Source organism: Chiloscyllium plagiosum, chromosome 26 (genome assembly GCF_004010195.1).
Source record: "Chiloscyllium plagiosum isolate BGI_BamShark_2017 chromosome 26, ASM401019v2, whole genome shotgun sequence".
Lineage (NCBI taxonomy): Eukaryota > Metazoa > Chordata > Chondrichthyes > Orectolobiformes > Hemiscylliidae > Chiloscyllium > Chiloscyllium plagiosum.
The window spans coordinates 19,690,281-19,710,805 of NC_057735.1; the positions used below are offsets into that span (position 1 = coordinate 19,690,281).

General features: G+C 39.2%; 1 protein-coding gene across 1 annotated transcript in view; it reads right to left on the bottom strand.

Annotated features, from left to right (window-relative positions):
- Window positions 1-692: 692 nt before the first annotated feature.
- plxna2 (plexin A2) overlaps window positions 693-20,525 on the bottom strand; it is a 455,048-nt gene continuing 435,215 nt past the window's right edge. Inside the window, exons 30-32 of the mRNA XM_043716237.1 lie at window positions 13,090-13,302; window positions 10,718-10,868; window positions 693-5,847 (exon numbers count right to left, since the gene is read on the bottom strand). Coding sequence (XP_043572172.1) covers window positions 5,752-5,847; window positions 10,718-10,868; window positions 13,090-13,302 — 460 coding nt within the window. The 3' untranslated portion in view covers window positions 693-5,751. The remainder of the gene's footprint in view (window positions 5,848-10,717; window positions 10,869-13,089; window positions 13,303-20,525) is intronic.

A 20,525-nucleotide genomic window follows, 5' to 3' on the forward strand; every position in this document is an offset into this window, starting at 1 on the left:
TTGTATCACATAGTATAACAATGCAATTTCCATAACCTGAGCCACAAAACTGCAGGATTAGGTTATTTTCCAGTGGCCTTCACCGTTGTCATAGTGGAGGTGCACCCTCAGCTATCACATTAGCTAAAGCATGAATCTGATACTTTGAATCTAGATGTTGTGAAACTTGAAAGTGTTCAGAAAACATTTACAAGGATGTTGCCAGTGTTGGAGGATTTGAGCTATAGGGAGAGGCTGAACAGGCTGGGGCTGTTTTCCCTGGAGCGTCAGAGGCTGAGGGGTGACCTTATAGAGGTTTACAAAATTATGAGGGGCATGGATAGGGTAAATAGGCAAAGCCTTTTCCCTGGGGTCAGGGAGTCCAGAACTAGAGGGCATAGGTTTAGGGTGAGAGGGGAAATATATAAAAGATACTTAACGGGCAATGTTTTCACACAGAGGGTGGTACAGGTATGGAATGAGCTGCCAGAGGAAGTGTTGGAGGCTGGTACAATTGCAGCATTTAAGAGGCATTTGGATGGGTATATGAATAGGAAGGGTTTGGAGGGATATGGGCCAGGTGCTGGCAGGTGGGACTAGATTGGGTTGGAATATCTGGTCGGCATGGATGGGTTGGACCGAAGGGTCTGTTTCCATGCTGTCCATCTTTATGACTCTATAAATAATGAAATCATATATTTGGTAATGTTTTATCAAGTTACCTTTATTTATCTACAACAACAGTACAAAGTGATTCGGGCTTGCAAAATAGCAGTGATTCATATTTACAATAAGTACACAATATAACAAACAGAACTAATTTTAAATTGTTGACTGCATTTTTCTCATTTTTCTTTTTTGTTTGAACTGACATTGTAGGAACTCTATCCTTTTTGCTCCGATTCACTGGAAGTATCCCAGAGGTTCACTTCGAGAGAGGCAGAGAGTCAGATTTGGAGGTCAGAGATTAAAATGGAGTGATACACTGAAGCTACTGATGCTACAGCACACTGAAAAGACAAAACCATCAATGAAACAGTGAAATTCTATGGGTTCAGGCTTACATAGCACTATGCTTATCTTTTGCCACTGTATGGGATAATAAAGCTCTTCTGAAGTTGCCTTAGTTCTACTAATATTAAGAAAAAAAGTTACACAAGATCGGTTTGTGTTGCACCAAATTTTCACATGTAACCCAGCATTTAATCACTCAAAGGTAACATCACTATACTGTCTTTTTTACCTTGACAATCTTATGAAAAGAATTGTTTGGAATTATCCTGCCTAAATTTGTTTTAGATTTTTCTTTCTGATACTTGTGAAAAACTTTCCAATATTTTCTGTATTCTGTTATCCAATCATTTGTGAATATCTGTAAGGTAACTGAGATACCTCTGCTTGTACTTCAGTTAACATTACACCATCCTTTTTCAAATGATCCAAATGTCAATTTCACATCAATTTCTGACACACTGAATCAGCAAACTTGGAATCTGAATTCTTGAGCAAACTTTCTGCACAAAGCATCCTAAAGAATTACAAATGTTATCGTAAAGATCCTGCTGGATACTTAAAGAAATGTCAATCACCAATTTGTGATGAAGGATTCAAGTATAACTGCAGTTAAGACATGGATTGAATGGTAATAATGAATGCATGCTTGCTCAGTATGTGGTGGCTGAGAAGCAGCTTGACTGATTGTTTTTAATTGCAAGCTACTGTATCCCGGCTTCTCCATTACTGCTTAAATGAGGGCTGTGATTAAACCAGAATTTAACCAGAAACCAATGTACAGTTGAGTGCACCTACTCAACATGCTAATGCAGTACGATCCAATTTGTGACAAGGTCTTGACATTCACAGCTTGTTATCAGCTCCAAATTTCTAACCAAGCAACGATACAGCTGTCCTGTTTCATGCATATCTGAGTCTAAACATTTCTTTAATCCAATCAACCTATTGCATTCTATTGGATACAACCGTATATTTTTCTTTGTTACAGATTTCAGCAATGGTTTTGTCAATGCCTTACTTGGTAAATGCTCTAACTGGTGCTCTATTGAACTAAACACACAAATACGATCCTCTATTTAACCCCTAGTCAGTCCCAAATTAGCTAAACGCCTTCAGGACATTTGTATATTATTATGCCAGTTTCCATGGATTTGGGGTCCACTCTTGGTCACCATCTGATGATTATTGTTGGAAAGGGAATAGAAGTTGAACATTAGTTATGAATAGGGTGACCCCGTAATCAACAGGCGATCCAAAAGCCATAGTAAACCACTCATTATGAAAATTTGCCATTGTATTAAGAATTAAGAGGACTACCAGCACCCAAATATCGACAAACCAGATGTTAAAAGCACCTTTAGAACAGAACTAGTGATGGAAGAAAAATTCTTCATGAAAGAAGTTAAATTGCACAACTTAATAGGAAGAGTCACCAGTTCTGCAGCTGTGGGACCATAAATATTCTACTACATTTAAGTAGCAACATATTCACAAACTACAATAGAAAAAAATTCCTGTTTTTACATTTAGGAGCGGCATGTTTGTTCGTTTCTGGTCACACTTCTAAAACATAATTTCTAATTATTATTCCCCTTCAAACATAGGTGGTATCTTTTGTCCGATATACCCTGATTTATTTCACCTGCTAATCTGTGTAATATTGTGCAAGAGTTTGCAGCCTGATTTTAGCTGCATTAATGAATTGGTTTCAGGGTTTTCATCTCACCATTGATATCCAATTGAATCTCTATCAGTAAGTTTCATTTTACTTTTTGTCTTATCCTGTCAAAGAATTAAAAAAAAAACAGGATTGAAGCTAAGTGTGAAGGACTTGGGTGTTTGCAGGGGTGGATGTGATCCAGATTTGGGTGAGTAGGCACACCACAACAGAATCCCGATGAAGCCTCGGATAGTAAGCTGCTGTTTGCTTCAGAATTAAAAAGGCAACAACAGGAAAGTTACAAGTGAAATGGGCAAAATATATGCAGTTTTGACCAAGTTCTCACGTATGAACTTGTTCAAAGTGGATGTGAGCAGATTGAAGGAGATCATGAGAAATGTTCCATGTAAGCCTTGTGACTGCACGAAAACTCAGAAGATCCCACATAGGCTGCGAAAGGTCAGCTCCTTTGCCCTTCCATTCACACCTGCACTGGTCATGACCCCCTCCTGGACTCTGCCACTGAGCAACAGAGATTCCATGAAGGTACAGTATTCTTTATTCTTCAAGGGAGTATCTCATTCTTACAACACGAAACCGCACAGTGAAATTCTGAACGACAGAGAGGAATAACATGAGGGTGTCCTTTTAACGTGACGACTTATAAAGCTTCTCAGTCTAACTTACGATGCATATTCCCTCCAAAGTGCTGCATTACATTGGGTTACGATGAATAGCAGAGATAGGAACAAATGAAGAGTACAATTTTTCAAATGAAATTGTTAGACATTAAGTGCCATCTATCCTCGATATTGATGATCATATTGTTTTGTTACTGCTCCACGCATTAGAAACATCAGATTGAACCATGTCAAAACACCATAGACATCTTCTCACAAAAGTGCAAATAACACTATCCACATCTTTGTATTACTAGAGGACCATGCACAACAGCAATAAAAATCTCTGGGTTTTTCATCCCACACCGAGGTAAGATCAATATTTACAACGTTTATACACTTTGTGGCACTAGGACATGCACTTTTAAAACCTTTGGTTTCTTCAACGCAAAATGGAAAAAGAAAACTGTTTTGGGAAGAACTTTTAAACAATTTCTGTAGATATTTGACGTCAAGTGACTGTGCCCATTTTGCACAGATTTGTAATTAAAAATATTTGAAATAAAATCTTTGGTAGCAAAGCACACAGGAGGCTTGCTTCACACCATCTAGGTTTTCCCTCAAAATAACATAGTTTGTGCTAGAACATTTGGCAGGTGAGTGTTCACTTTACACTTTCAAATATAAATGGGAAGCAAAGCATCTCAGGTGAGCTAGAAGCCAGTTCTTCCTCATTTTGTTTCCTAACTGGCATCTTCTGCTGGGCTGACCAATAAGTGGTACTCACGATGAGCATGTTGGAGAAGCCTAGGACATTTCTGTCCATTTTTCCAAAGATAAAGTGAGATAAGGATAATAAATGACCAAGGTAGGAGGGCAGAAGACAGCAAAAATGAACTAATGGGTACACTGATAGCCTTTGATGGCCTACATGATCTCGCCAGTCATCTGGGGAGAATCAAAATCTCAAAAACTAAAGCATAATTACTTGAAGTGGCAGCTTCCAAATGTCACCATTACTGCTACAAATCCACCAGCGTATGTACATGGATGGCAACAATATTGATATTCAGCAAACAACATTGCTGACTTTCAAACAGACTTGAAATTATCAAGCCATTTGCCATATCTTGATAAATCTATGATGCTCTCACTGAAGATAACCGCACTGCTCACATGGATTGACAGCTGTTTCATTTTCACCTATTTATTTAGCAGCACCACCTAATTCAGATTTTACTGACATAGGTTTTTACAAGTAACTGATGTCTGGTGAGGGATGTTGCCTCTTGAGCTGGAGTTTGAACAATAATTTTGCTTTGTTAACTCCCTCGTGGTGATTTGATTTGATGAAAAGAATGAAAAAAAAGGCAAATCTCCAGCTAGGATGAGAAATTTCTCCAATTTCCTTTCCTTTATTTCACACCACAGTTTGGTAGAAAACCCATTAAACATGTAATGCCTTGTAAAGGTGAAATTACGCACTGTGGTAGGGATCACTCAATGACATGATTGTGATTTACAGGATGATGGAACGTGTGAAGATGACAGATCTTCCAGTACAATTTCTTTGAGTTTCCTACTGAGCCACGGTATTACATTCAGCAAGTTAGAATAAAGAAGAAAGCCCTGTATGAACCTCACATTGACTATTACTGACTGTTGTTACAATATGGAAGAGTTTGGCTAAATAGCAGCACTGATGAAACCTTGTTTCTTAAAACAAAAACAGAAATACACATTTTAAAATTAAAAAAAAAATTGACAAACCTTTGGGGTGACTGCTTGTCACCCATATGTGCATTTATGATTTGTATCAGTATTGTCAAGTTCATTAATGTCCTTAATACATTATGAGGCAGGGATGGCACTAATTTCAGAAAGGCAAGATTCTGGATTCCAAGAGATACATCTTGATGCATGAAGTCTGCTGTTCTTCCTTTCTAATTTGCACTGGAAACAACTGCTGCGTCTAACCAGTTTCACTTTGCTGGATGAGCTTTTGGTTATCCAATTATGCATGTTGCTGCTGTGATCGAAATTTACTTCTTACAGCGGGTAAGGTAGAATTCCGTAGCATGGTACTGATTTTGCGTGTCCTTTCTTGCTCATGGCCACATAAACCTGCCTGCATTGTTCATTTGCATCAGCTCCTGTTCAAACTGTCAGTAAACACACCACAAATATAGCTGTAGCTCCCAAAGTTTGTTCTTTGTAAACATAAACTATTGTACTCAAGGTCATCGCACCCAGGTTGCAAGTCATCTAAAGGTAGTATTCTGAACGCAGCCATACCAGAGATAAACAAAATGGAGAGGTATCCAAAACATTTCAAAAATAAATTGCCATGCTGGCCACTTGATATTGTGCAACTTTGGACATTGCAATTAACCACAAGATCCACGCTTTACTCTCCCTATCTTATGACTTTCTCCATTGAGTTCACTATTCAGCCACGAGTTCTTGACAATTTCACTCTCAACTCTCTAGCGACATGGCGACAATCAGTTGCTCAACCTTATACGCCAGACGCTGTCTCCGTGCTTGCTCATCTTGTTCCAAGGCAGCAGTTATCTAATAAAGGGTGTAGAAAAGTGAGATGGCAACATAATCATAACAGCGTTTTTTGCAAAAGATACCACATTAGCAGTACAATAAAACAAAAAAAAGACAGCTCAGCATTGCTAATAACACTTGAGGCTATGTTTCTTTAAAAGGTGATTGGTTATGGTTGAACACAAGGAGAATTTGGGCTTAAAAGCAAATTACTGCGGATGCTGGAATCTGAACCCAAAAGAAAAAATGCTGGAAAATCTCAGCAGGTCTGGCAGCACCTGTAAGGAGAGAAAAGAGCTGACGTTTCGAGTCTAACTGACCCTTTGTCAAAGCTGTTTGACCCTTTGTCAAAATCTGCAGTAATTTGCTTTTATCCAGTGTTTAACCCACTGTCACCTCTCTCCCAGGAATGCCTACCCTGAAGAAGTACTGCTCGTCTCTCCGAGAATTTGGGCTTGTTCTCTGGGACCAATAATGTACTCTGAGAGGTACATGAGAAACAGCACTTCGATTCACTGATAGACCAACAATGCGATCCAATGTTGTTGCTTGAGATTAATGCATGGTGGAACAATGAACCAGGTGAATTGAGAAATGCAAAGCAATGGAAGTTCAGAGCCACTTCAGGAACTCTATTTTTCATTTCTCAAGGGTGGATACATAAAAAGGTTCTCTGCTTCAACATTTCTCAATTTATAACAGTATTATTTGGGTTTATAGAAATACACAAGCTACAACACTAAAATAGCCTGTTCAATTTGTTCCAACTGAGGCTGAAGGAGTGCACCATCATATTCATCCTACAACTCCCTGAATCCCAACGTAACCAGGAAAAGTATTTTTATGAACATGTTCAGCTCAAGGGTCACTGGACTCAGCATGCCAACTGTTTTCTTCTCACAGATGCTGCGAGACCTGCTGAACTTCTCCATCAATTTACCTTTTTCTTTGTTTCAGACATCCAGCATCCACAGTTCTTTGTTTTAATATATGGCTTATCAGATCTGTGCGCTGACAATCTGTTCTGAACTTTTCACTTAGTCCCATCACCCTGCTTCCTTCCACCACAATACCCTTAAATGCTTGCCCACTTCTAAACTCTCAGAGATTTTGTTTCCACTGATATTTCAGACGGAACATTTGATGTCTGAACAGCTGGTTGGTAAAACATATATCTTTTCATCTGTTCTTTTGTTAAGTTTATAACCTGTACATACTGCCATCCTGTTGCTGGAAATAAACTTCCTCCTCCAGTTACATCAACATCTCTCAATATTTGAAACCTCCAGCAGATCTCCTCTTAAAACTGCCTGGTACTTTGGTTTCTCCATGAAATTTATATGCCCATGTTGCTGGTTTTCTTCTGTATCTTCTCCACAGATTCTATTCAGTTCTCCCAAAGTAATGTCTTTCATGAAAGGAGCACTTGAGGACCTGGCCAAGAACTACCAACTGAGGGAGAAACTGGTGTCCTTCTCTATTGCAGTATGAAGAGAACTAGGTGATGGGAAGTATAAAATGTTCTTGACAGTGACAATCAGATTGTACATGTGTGAAAAAATAGTATTTAGTTGGGTGAATGTGAAACTAGAAGTGAGAACACAAAGGAAGCTAGTTGTTGAGAAGGTTGAAGGCAGAGAATGGAAATGTGGGAAATGAGTTAAGTCCATTTCTGAAAACCCTCATTTAAAATGAGTTCATCTCAGAATTTCTGACATGAAAAGTCATCTTTATCAGAACAGGGATCGTGAACAGGTACAGAATAAAATCAAAAGGGTCGATAGAATGCTGAATTTAGAGAATTAGAGAACAAGGGGGTGGAAATCATGCTTCAATGATACAAAACCCTAGCTAGAGCACACTTGGAGCCCTGTAAGCAGTTCTAGCCACTGAGCCTTAAGAAAAATATATAGACTTTGGAGGAGCCAGGTTTACTTTAATAGAGTTGTGTTTCCTGGAAATTATTAAGTTAATGGATTATCCAATTGAAGTTTCCAACACTTCACATTTAACAAATAGGTGTAAAGCGTTGCAGTACAATAACCTTATAACAAAGAAATTTATTAACTACTGAAAAGGAAAGTTTCCAACATAGTTTGCAGCCTTTAAAATGTAGGACAAGATTGTTATCGCTGCCAAGGTTGTGTCTCTGGCACAGACAATTCTGATAAGAAACAAAAGCAGAAATTGTTAGAAAAGCTCAGCAGGTCTGGCAGCATCTGTGGAAAGAAATCAGAGTTAATGTTTTGATCCCAGTGACCCTTCTGAACCCGAAACATTAACTCTGATTTCTCTCCACAGATGTTGCCAGACCTGCTGAGCTTTTTCAGCAATTTTTGCTTTTGTTTCTGATTTCCAGCTTCTGCAGTTCTTTTCATTTTTGCTTCTGATAAGACCGGATCTCAGGAACATATATAAACCAATTGTCTGAGCATTAATAGACAGGCTCGCAAGAGAAAGAAATCACTTCAGACAGGCACGTGTTTTGCAAAGTAATACTTGCAAACTACAGTCCTTGTTTGCAGAAGCAGCCAGGAAGGGGCTTCCCAACCCCTTCGCTAGTCAGTTCAAAAGGATGGATTAAAAGGAAGATAATGCTGCAAGCAAAGCACATAAGAGACTGCAACCAAAACCACTCCCACATTTCATTGGTTGCAGGCATTCCCTGTCTCTTTTGTTGATGCATCACATTCAAAACGTTGCTTTTAGTGGTCTATTTAACAAACTATTCTAAAATTACTTGACCTTTTCTGGATAAACTATGACTCCCAAACCTCAAAACCAACCCAGTGCAGGCAGAGAAAATTTGTTTTTGCTATTTGGGAGCTGAGGACCAGACAGCGTGGCCTAAAATTAGAGTCAGATTTTGCAGGAATGACATTAGGAAAAGGAAGGTTGAAGTTAGGAGCTCTCTTCTGCAAATGGTAATTTATGTCAACTCAATTGTGATTTCAAAACTGGGATTAATAGACCTTTGAATGCTAAATTTATTAACAGCTATCATGCAAAAGTGGATATATGGAGTTAGGTTAAATATCAACTGTGATGTCAATGAATGGCAGGACAGGGTTGAGGGGCTTTTTAAAAATTAATTCATGGGATGTGGGCATCACTGGCTCGGCCAGCATATATTTCCCAAAATGGCAGTTAAGATTCAATCACATTGCTATGGGTCTGGAGTTACAAATAAGGACAGCAGAGCACATAAGGTTGGCAGATTTCCTTCCTAAAAAGATATTGGTGAACCAGATTTGTTTTTAAACCAGTAGCCAATCCCTGTTGTGATATTCATAGGTAACTCAACAATTGCTATGGTCTTCTGGGAGTAGAAACAGAGTCTTGTACTTAGTAAGCCAATCAGGAACAGTGATGGGTATATTAATCCAATTTTCTTCATGGGAGTGCTCAGATAATTGGAATTGCCTTTCTAAACTCTCACTCATATCCATTGTGCTATTGAAACTAAATTACTTTAAAGCCTAAAGATAATTCTCCAGATCAAATAAGTCATTCTCAACTTGTTTTCACCTTTGAAATAAAACCCTACTTTTAGTTTACTTGTGGCCTGAGCATTCCAATTTTGGCAAATTATTAACAACACACTCACACTTTGCATCCGTACAGAGAATATTGCAAACTATGTGCAACATGTGTCTCTCACAATGACTTTATGTAAGTTGGACGTTTACAAGCACATGTGACAATTGCATGTGAGGGAGTGTGTGTTCCCAGAGCTTTAATTGGTATACCACCTTCATATGCAAGTCAAAATTCACCCATAATAATATATGCCCTGAGAGAAAGATAGTCTGAACATTCCTAATGATATTATCCATCAGATTACAAAGCACGTAGTGCTGGTCTTTATCTGCAGCAGACACCAGATGAAGTAAAATATAATTTTGCTTTGTTCTGGTGCAAATGATACTCAAAAGCTTAATATGCTACTAAAGAATAGCTAATGCAAAACCAACACTCCAGATAACGAGCATAAAATGTTGAGATCTGTGATAATTTGTAATAATGAGATTTTTCTATATTACTACCTGTTTGTGCGGTGAAATTACAGTTTGAGTCAGTGGATAGAATATTAAATAATGTTCATTAACACTGCTAATGAAGTACCACAAGGACCATCATTTACTTGTGCACAGAAATAATGATTATATCTTTCTGTTGGTTTCTTCACCAATGCATAGTTAAAGGCCCAATAGAAGCCCCATGAGAACTACTTCAGAAATGATTCAGAAGCCAGATACTCTAATTTCTCCTCCAGTCAAGAAGATGGCTGCATTCAAATTAGCAGAATACAAAAAGAATAATCCTTGAATTATTAAGTTTTCGATTATGTTCTCGAAGCATAAACAGTCTGGTAAGTAAAGACTCCCAAGGTTTAATCGAGCTGCTATGGTACAGCAGTCAGGGGGATAATGACAGGGCCAGTGCCCCAGGTCCCAAGGTGGTTTACGATTGTAAGTAAAAATGACTTTGTGATGAAATCAGAAAATGAAAATGTAATAGAAATAAGCTGAAATATTAAAATATGGTCTTTTAAGTTGAGAAAAGGCAGATTATATTAACATTTCCATGGTGTAAAATCAGACTTCAATTATAATCAAGAACAAACAATCCTGTACAAGCAAAAATAATGTTAAATGTATTTTAAAATTCATAGATCTTTATATGACAAAGTGTGCAGGCATTTTCAAAATTCAACGGAATAAGATTTGGGTGTGATGGTTGTGTTGTGGGGGGTGGAGAGGCAGTGGGTGGGAGGTGCATGCTGGAGTTGAAGACACCATTGATTGATGATTGGCAAACTATTAAATATACACTAGGGCATACTTTCTCAAGCCAGTATACTAGTCAGAGAATTTTGAACACTAACCTCTTCACTGTATTTGGTAACGTAAGAGTAGATTTCATTCAATGCACTCAGCATGTTAAACTCATTGACATGCAAACGGGATTGTTCTGCCAGGTAAGCATTCATGTCTTGATCGCTAATTGCAGACATTTTGGCAATATCAGCGTAATACCTTTAAAAAGAAAAATGTGTTTCACTGGCAGCCTGTTCACAATAATATAAGCAGTAACACTCGATTAGTTATTTATTCACCATATGGAAATGCTACAGATAAATGAACGAAAGGAATTGTATGAAAATTAACTTCACTTTGGCAGAGACATATTGGTCAATATCTACAAATCACATACCAATGGGATTCTGCAGCCAAATTCAGCCACATGAATCTGAGCATAGAGTTTTTTCACTAACAAAAAGCTAGTAAGGTGCAGTGTTTAAAAAAATGTTTGAAAAATCTACACAGACCGTGATACATTGAGTTTCTACCCAGAGTCAGATCTATTGCTGCACTAGGAAACTTTTATATTCAGAAATGGTCACACAAAGATAATACTTGGTCTGTTGACAGCACTGAGTCAAAGAATCAATTGTGGACAAACAGACCATTGACGTAAACCTCAGAATAATTATATTTTATGGCATGTGCACTGACGAATAGGGAAAGAGAATCCAAGCAGACACTGCCCTTGGCCACATTTGCATACAAATGGGAAAAAAATTGTGCAGCCGCAGAATACAACTGTGATTAATGACAACAATGAAAAGTGCCCCCAGACATCTGGAGTGCCCTAACTCCACCAAGTGAAATCACATTGTCAGCAGCTTTCAGAGCTCTGCCTTCCAGTTATTTGAATGGGGAATACGGAGCTACATTCATTCATTAATTAATCCCCATTTCTGAATCTTTCATGTCCCTTATGAATTTTGAAATGTGGATTAATTGATCACAGGCAACCCAAAGCTTTTGAAGTTAATGTTAATGTGTTTGATGAGTGGGTGAGACACATTTATAGCAAACCAAGACAAATGAAGCAGCAATTTTTTTTTCTTGAAGCCAAAAGCCCACCTACATACGTTTTCCCACACACAGTCAGGAAGTGCTTTGCAACATTCCCGTGTAAGTCATCTCCATTTAGAAACAGAGAAATGCAATTTAAACTATTGAAAATTTTGGTTAAAACCAACAATGACAAGCCCAAATCTTCATAAGTCGCAAGTCTGTAGTACTTGTATCTGATTAATGAGGACTGCAATGAAATAAAAAATAAATTTCTACTAAGTATGCTCTCCTCTAGAAATGGTCGCCATGATTTGGAAGTGCTGGTGCTGGATTGGAGTAGACAACGTTAAAAATCACTCAACGCCAGGTTATAGTCCAACAGGTTTATTTGGAAGCACTAGCTTTAGGAGTGCTGCTCCTTCATCAGGTGATTGCCCAACCTGTTCAACTGTAACCTGGTGTTGTGTGATTTTTAATCTTCTCTGGAAAGTTATTAGTCCTTCACAAACAAACAAGCAATGAGAATCTAAATAATGTTAACCTCATTTTATGTTGAGAACAGTATACATATAGGCACCAATAAAAGACAGAAAATGTTGGAAAAAGATGAGTCATAATTAACCCGAAATATTAACTTTGTCACTTTCTCCATAGATGCGAAGAGACCTGCTGATTATTTAGCATTTTCACTCGTCATTGCAGACTTCCAGTAACCATAGCATTTTGCTTTTCCATTGTTGCCTAGGGACTGAATTCTATAAAGTGGGACTGAATCAGAAATCATTCTGGTTACAATAGAACATGACGCTGTGAATTAGTTAAAAGAATTGATTTTGAATTTTCATAATTTTGTTGAATGGAATATTCACAGTGAAAATGTCAGAATTCCCATTAACTTAAATGGCAGAACACTAGTGTACAAATGCGTTGAGAGAAAACACTGAATCTCGGGACATTATAGCACCATGTGACACATAAAATGATAGCTTTGCATTACATACTGATCCAGAAGTCAACTTAATTTAAACAGTTAAACCTGGTTACGATAAACTCGCAGGGACTGTCAAAGCACTTTGTTTAAAAAAAAATTGCATTAGTGGGTTCATCACAGCAAGTTCTGAAACTGTTCTAATAAATATAATGGAACTTCAATCGAGATCAGTAAAATTCACTTTGCTCTGGTGAAAAGCTTGCAACAACAGGGTTTAATGGCAAAGCTCCATTTCTCACTGCAGTATGTCAGTTTCAATCTGTTAATGGCACCAGCTAACAAACATTTTCCATTAAGCAGCACTCAATCCCTATGTTATCAGTTATAACTCCTGCCATGTTCTTTAGACATGAATGAAGTCTGATAAATACTGACCCAGCATTGATGCCAGTATACACTAACCTTTCAACCCAGCTCTTATAGTTGGGAATATCCTTGGCATATAGCAATTTGTTCGATGGAGAGTCCTTGCCGAGTCGATGTTCAGATGTTGAACAAGAGTCCATGAAGGTCTGTGCCACAACAGATAGACACGCATCTGTAATACTGCTCTTGTGAATGTCAAACACGAATTGTGGATTCTTAATCACGTTCACCCAAAATCGTAATGGTAAACTGCAAAACAGAGGAATATTAGGATTTGAAGGTACTCTAATCACAAGGAAACCACAATATAGAAATGTAGCAATGCAATATCTGACAACATCTATACAGAGTAGTTGAATTTTGATCATGTAAGCACATATAATGCTGGATGATCCCCTGTAGCGTTGCACACGAGGAGTTAAAGCTAAGTACAGCATTGAGGCAAAGCTGAGTGTATAATTGAACTCTGGCACAGCAACAGATTAGAGGAGGAGGAACATGAAGGAATTAAGTACAGCAGCAAAAGGTGAAACTATCTAAAAGCTTGGTGGGAGGAATCTGGGGAGACAATCTCTCTGGGGCCAGCACATGATCCAATTGACTCCATAATACTCGGGCAGTGACAGAGGCTAAAGTACAACTGGGGACAAAGGAGGGTGGTGGGAGCAGTTTACCAGTGACAGACTTCAAATTTGAACTAATTCAGTTCTGTGTTTATTGAATTCCAAGTTTAGATTCTACAAAATAATATCTCAAAGCTGCTCATGGTAACATGCATTCAGCAAAAAAGGATCTGTAAATAAACCACCACCTGCAAGCTCTCCTCCAAGCCACTCATTATCCTGACTTGGAAATGTATTGCTGTTCCTTTTATTTCACTGGGTCAAAATCTTGGAATTCCCTCCCTCAGGGTATTGTGGGAAAACCGACAACACATGGACTGCCATGGTTCAAGGTAGCAGCTCACCACCACCTTCTCAAGGGCAACTAGGGACAGGCAACAAGTTGTGGCCAGCCAGTGACACCTATATTTCATGAGAGAATAAAGAAACGAGAATGAAACAGAGTAGGGATTTAGGGGATGAGCCTCTAGAGGACAGGAGCGTGATGGCTAGGAGAGCAGTCACAAACATCAATGAAAACTAAACAAAAAATAAAATTGTGAATGCTGGAAATCAAACAAAAACAACTTGCTGGAAGCATTCGTGGAGTGAAAGTAGAGTGAATGCTTCTCTTTCTCTCCACAGACGCTGCTAGACCTGCTGAGTTTCTCCAGCAATTTCCTGCTTGTGAACGAAACTAGCTGTCGGTTTTGCAAAGCTAATGGGCTAAAATTGCCCATGGTGTTTTGGAAACCGGCTTCAGCCGGCCAACTTCTAGATTTGACTTGAGCTATTAGGCTGATATATACCTGCTTGACAGAGGCAAGTTGCCTATATAATGTACAGGATTGGTCAACTGGAAGTACCTTGAGACAGTTTGATGCAGCATCCACACATCTTTCACACTGGCTAGGTGAATGGAGCATTACATGCACTGCATCAACTAGTGTAAAGCTTTGCTTCTTCTGTTGATCTCCCACCATTGTCCAAACACATAGCAACCAGAGGTAGGAACATCTCTCTCCAGCTCCTCACATTCCCCCAAGCGCTACCTCAAAGAATGTTTCTGTATAGCCAGGTGCAACTTGTATATGGCTGGGATCATTACTGTAATTGCCTCATCTCGTTCCCAATTCCAAACTCCTCAAAATTCCATCTTGGGATTGAACTGGTTAATAATGGAGTTGAAATTGCATCGCACGGGTCCTCACATGGTTGCTACCATGTAAACGATGCCAAAAACTCAGAAAGAAACTGATCAAATCAAACAGAAACCAAGAACTGGAAGAAGGCTTCTGAAGAAAGGCCACTGGACCCAAAATGTTAACTCTGCTCGAGCTTTTCCAGCAAACTGATCATGTTGACCAGTGTTGGAAACAAACTGCAAGGAACACTGTGCTTCCAAAAAAAAATTGGAGCCATTCATGTTACAACTGGAACCATACACTCAACAAACAATTGGATTGTTGCTTCAATAACACTGCATTGAAAAAACTAGGAAGTAAGTCATTAGAACAACAGCTCTTATAAATTTTATTATCACACATGCATCAACAGGAAACAAGATCAAGATTAGGACAAATCGCTTTGCTTTAAATTGTTATGGATTGTCGAGTCAGTCAGCCAATCAATCACAGAATGGTGAAGAAAGGCAATGTAATCAGAAAATGGATGTTATAATAGAAGATAATATTCATAATCTAATTACTATCACAATAACAGTTTTTTTTAATGTGACATCATGTAACTGGTAGGAATTTAATGAAAGCCCATATTAGGCACAGAATTTGAAAAAAAAATTGCTCTTAGGATTAAAGATTTTGAGGTTGCAGGAATTTTTTTTTACTAAAGCACTCCCCTTTTTAAATGAATAAATGTTAGTTTCATGAGAATTTTAATTGAATTTTAAAGAGACATGTTCATTTTTTTCCTTTAACTAGCAGGCAGCATCCCACTTCACTGGGCTGCTCCAACAGTTACTGAAGTGAGGTGTCTCTTTCCTCAAAATAAAACAGTTGATGTCACAACTGTTTTGAGTTTGCTCTGGAGCTACAGAATACTTAGAAAATCCAAGTTACAGGCTGGGAAATTTGTTTTGCCTCTCATGCTACTAATCTTACGTGGCAATTCGCTACACTCTCCCCAAAAAGGCATGGATTCCTGAGTAGCTGAAGTGCCGATGTCTCGTGTTAGCAAGTACTCAGACAAACGTTCTAATAATGATTGCTGGTAAATCATCATGTCAAAGAAGGGGGAGTGGATGTAAGGCACATGATGAATCTCTCTCTCTGACAGACAGGAGTGGCAATCCTGGCTGAATTTTCTTCATTAAACACATAAATGCCAAGATCAACTTATTGCCTCCTGAGCAGATTGAGATTTGAATCTGGGAAGAAGTGAATTAACTCGCTGGGCCATGAAGGGAGAATGGCATGTAAATCTGTTTAACATTTCCTCTTGTCTCCGAGAAGTAACAAAATTAGTTTGAATCAATATATATAACTCCAAGATATTTACAGCATTAATGCGCCTGGTTCTGAAAACTGACTTATTGTTGAGTGTGTTTAGGGAGAAGGCAACATAATCAAAGAACTTAAGCAGTGGCAACAATGTCTATGCTTTAACATTGCTAACCACTCATTTGGCAGGTTAATTGGAATATTAGTCCCTCCCAACTTTTCTAATTTCTACTCACCCATTGCTCCAAATCCCGAGTCCAATAATGGTTCCCTGTTCCATACACACTTAATCTTATATCTTGTTTTCAATGTCCTTGTCTCATCATCTTCTGTCTTACATCACTTCCTCAGTCTTTACTCTTTTCAGTCCTACCTTCTGGAACTCTCTGACAAATTCCTTAAAAGTTGCTGCACTTCTATAGCTCCTCCTGCTTTTACAAACTCTCTCAAAACCCATCATTTTGGCCAAGTTTTCAAACATCTATCCTAACTTTCCCAACATGTCACTTAAAAACAAAATCTACTTCATTTATTTTCTCCTTTCTTCAACTCCATAAGCTTCATTGATGGAATCTTTCCTCCTTTTGTGTTACTGTACTGCAAGGTGCTATACAAATACAAGTTGTTGTTGCAAGTGTAACATGTACTCTCAAATTGAATTGTTCCAGCTGATGGTGAAGACTGCAAACAAAGTTCAAGAGAGTTTAGCAAGTGCTAAGACAAAGTCAAGATCCTTCCCCATTATCCAACTTCCAGGTGCTTGACTTAACAAATAACGGAAACCTTTGCATGGGAGCCTCTTCATACAAAGGGTAGAGTCAGAGGTGATGATTAGAGGAGAGAATTCCACAGACAGAGGCAATGCGTAATTTTTTTTTGCTGCTGGTATTCAATACAGTGCATGTTGACTGATTGAGATGCAGTCAATTGCAGATCATTTAATGTCTTAATGCAGCAAAAGACTGATAAGATCAGACTGTTGGGAAAGGATGGGAGTTAATTAAAGCAATAAGTAACCTTATCAATTCTTATCCTCCGTTGCATGATAGAATGGCAATCAATTGTGATTGAAAATTTATCTTTGAAAGCAATTTTTTATGTTAACAAATGTGATCTTATCAGAGTTTGATTACAGTGCTAAAAACATTACATTTTTCAAAGATCCTTTATCCTTGGTTGTTTAAAATAAACCCTATAATATGTTACAAAATAAAATTAAAACCACCGCTTGTCAAGAGACAAAAAATATTTGGCTCATCACAGTGGAAAGCAGGAATAAAAACTCTGTTCCATTCGTTATTCCTTCAAAAACAGATTCCTCTTTCTCCTAAAATAAATTACTTTCTTGTCCAGTCTTTGCCTTCCCATGACCTCTTTCCATGATTCAGCTGGATGAATCATATCACAGGCTCCACTTGAGAAGTAGCACCTGGGTTCACATCCCCAGCCACACTGACAAGTTTAGTTAGCCATGTAATCAAATAAGCAGAATGAGCACCAATATATTATTCACTTATTTCAAGTGCCTCCACAATCTCTAGGCACACCTGTCTTCAGATAGAAGTGCTACTTCTGGAGGACAGCTCACAGGAAAGAACATTCCTGATCACCTTGATGTCCTTGTTGTGTCATAATTCTCACGATTACACTCTTATCTTCAGAAGAAAGACGCTCAATGCTCATTAGCATTTAAAGCAGGTGTGAATCACTCCTTGACTCTACCTAGCTGTCAAGTTCACCAAATCAAGGAAGATTTATCTCAACCTATACAATAGCAACAATCATTTATAGGACTAAGTAGACCTTCATATTTTCCTTTTAATTCCAGTGATAATTTCTCCACTGCTAATATTCACTGAACCTCTCGTCCCCAACTCCTCTAGCCTCACCTCCTGCTAATATTGTAAGGAGCTCATAAACATCTTCATCACAAAGATTGAGAACATTCATTCAGCTGCCTCTTCACATTTCCTATTTCTTCTTGCCCTCAAAGGCAAACCTCCCCAGAGGTCATCCCACTGCCCAAGCCCTGTATTCACCTATTCATCCAGTTCCTGTCTCTACTGCCCTCTTGCCCTCTCTAGATATTTTTAATCAACCTGTTCAGATGTGTTATATCTCTGAAGCCGGTGGGACTCGAACCCAGGTCTTCTGGTTCAGCAGGAGGAATGCTACCACAAGAACCCGTTCGTGCCCCCTCTAAATTTTGTTTTATTAACCTTTTGTTCTAATCGGTCTGGAGCAGGTGGGACTTGAACCTGTGTCTCTCAGTCTGACAGTAGGGACACTACCACTGCACCATAAAACCCCTTAATGCCCTCTCTATTTTTCAAAATCTATTTTTAATCAACCTGTACAAAGATGTTATTACACAGCTCTGGGGTAGGGTGGAACATGAACCTAGGTGTCTCAATCCAGGGGTAGAGATACTACCACCACACCAGAAGATGGCCCATTATGTCATCTCCATTTTTAAAAATTTAAAATTTAAGGCTTCTGCGTCTCGGTTGAGTGATCTAAGCCAATGGGATTTGGTTTGCAACCTCCGCAGAGTCGAGCATTCGACTCCCTTTGCCACAAGGCGGCACAGTGGCTTAGTGGTTAGCACTGCTGCCTCACAACATCAGGGTCCCAGTTTCGATTCCAGCCTCGGGCAACTGTCTATGTGGAGTTAGCACGTTCTCCCAGTGTCTGCATAGGTTTCCTCCAGGTGCTCCGGTTTCCTCCAGGTGCTCCGGTTTCCTCCCATAGTCCGAAGATATGCAGGTCAGGTGAATTGGCCGTGCTAAATTGCTAGTGTTAGGCGCATTCGTCAGAGGGAAATGGGTCTGGGTGGGTTACTCTTCGGAGGGTCGTTGTGGAATGGTTGGGGCGAAGGGCCTGTTTCCACACTGTAGGTAATCTAATCTTAAAACAAAACCTATGTTTTTCAACATAGGAGCAAGTGGGACTTGAACATGAGCCTCCTGCACTGGGGGTAGGGACACCATAATGGAGCCACAGAGCCCTTGGGATTTGCTTTTATTTTATCATAACCTATTTTCCTAATCAACCTATCTCAGAGATGTTAGTATGTGGCTCTGGAGCAGGTGGGACATGAACCCAGATCTCCTAGTCCAGGGGTAGGGATACTACCACTGCACCACCAGCAGGCACATCATTCCCTGTCTACATACTTTTCCTAATCAACCTGTTCTGAGATGTTATCACACACCTCTGGAACAGGTGGGATTTGAACCCAGGCCTCATGGTTCAGAGGGAGGAACACTACCACAGCATCACAAGAGTCCATTGGTTGGATACATGTAATACATACACACTGTGGTATTAGATTATTTGCCTTTCATCCTGTCTTAGATAAGATAGAAGTTACTCCAAATAGATACTTGTAAGATCAAAATCATTGCATTCAATTCCCACCTTTCATCCCCAGTCATTGATTATACCCCACCTTCCCATGACCACTGTCTTAAGCCGAACATGATCATTTGTAACATTGTGTTACATAACCCAAATTAGCTCAAGCTGAAACCTTGACCCTCAATCTACACTCATCTCAAAGAATGCCTATTTTCCCTGTCTTTCTTGTCAATGATTCAGTCCAATGATTATTCATTTGCTATCTCTAACTTTAACTATTTCACTGCTCAATTTGACGGCCCCCTATTCCACCCTCCTTACATGTGTTAAAACTACTGTATACATACATTCTGTTGTTTTATTTAGAACATAGAACATAGAAGAATACAGCGCAGTACAGGCCCTTGGGCCCTCGATGTTGCGCCGATCCAAGCCCACCTAAACTACACTAACCCACTATCCTCCATATACCTATCCAATGCCCTCTTAAATGCCCATAAAGAGGGAGAGTCCACCACTGTTACTCGCAGGGCATTCCATGAACTAACGACTCGCTGAGTGAAGAACCTACCCCTAACATCAGTCCTATATCTACCCCACCTTAATTTAAAGCTATGCCCCCTTGTAATACCCGACTCAATACGCGGGAAAAGGTTCATACTGTCGACCCTATCTAACCCCCTAATCATCTTGTACACCTCAATCAAGTCACCCCTAAACCTTCTTTTCTCTAGTGAAAACAGCCCCAAGTGCCTCAGTCTCTCCTCATACGATTTTCCTTCCATACCAGGCAACATCCTGGTAAACCTCCTCTGCACCCGTTCCAATCCCTCCACATCCTTCCTATAGTATGGCGACCAAAACTGCACACAATATTCCAGATGCGGCCGTACCAGAGTCTTATACAACTGCATCATGACCTCAGGACTCCGGAACCCAATTCCTCTACCAATAAAAGCCAGTACGCCATATGCCTTCCTCACCGCACTATTTACCTGGGTGGCAACTTTCAGAGATCTGTGTACATGGACACCAAAATCCCTCTGCTCAT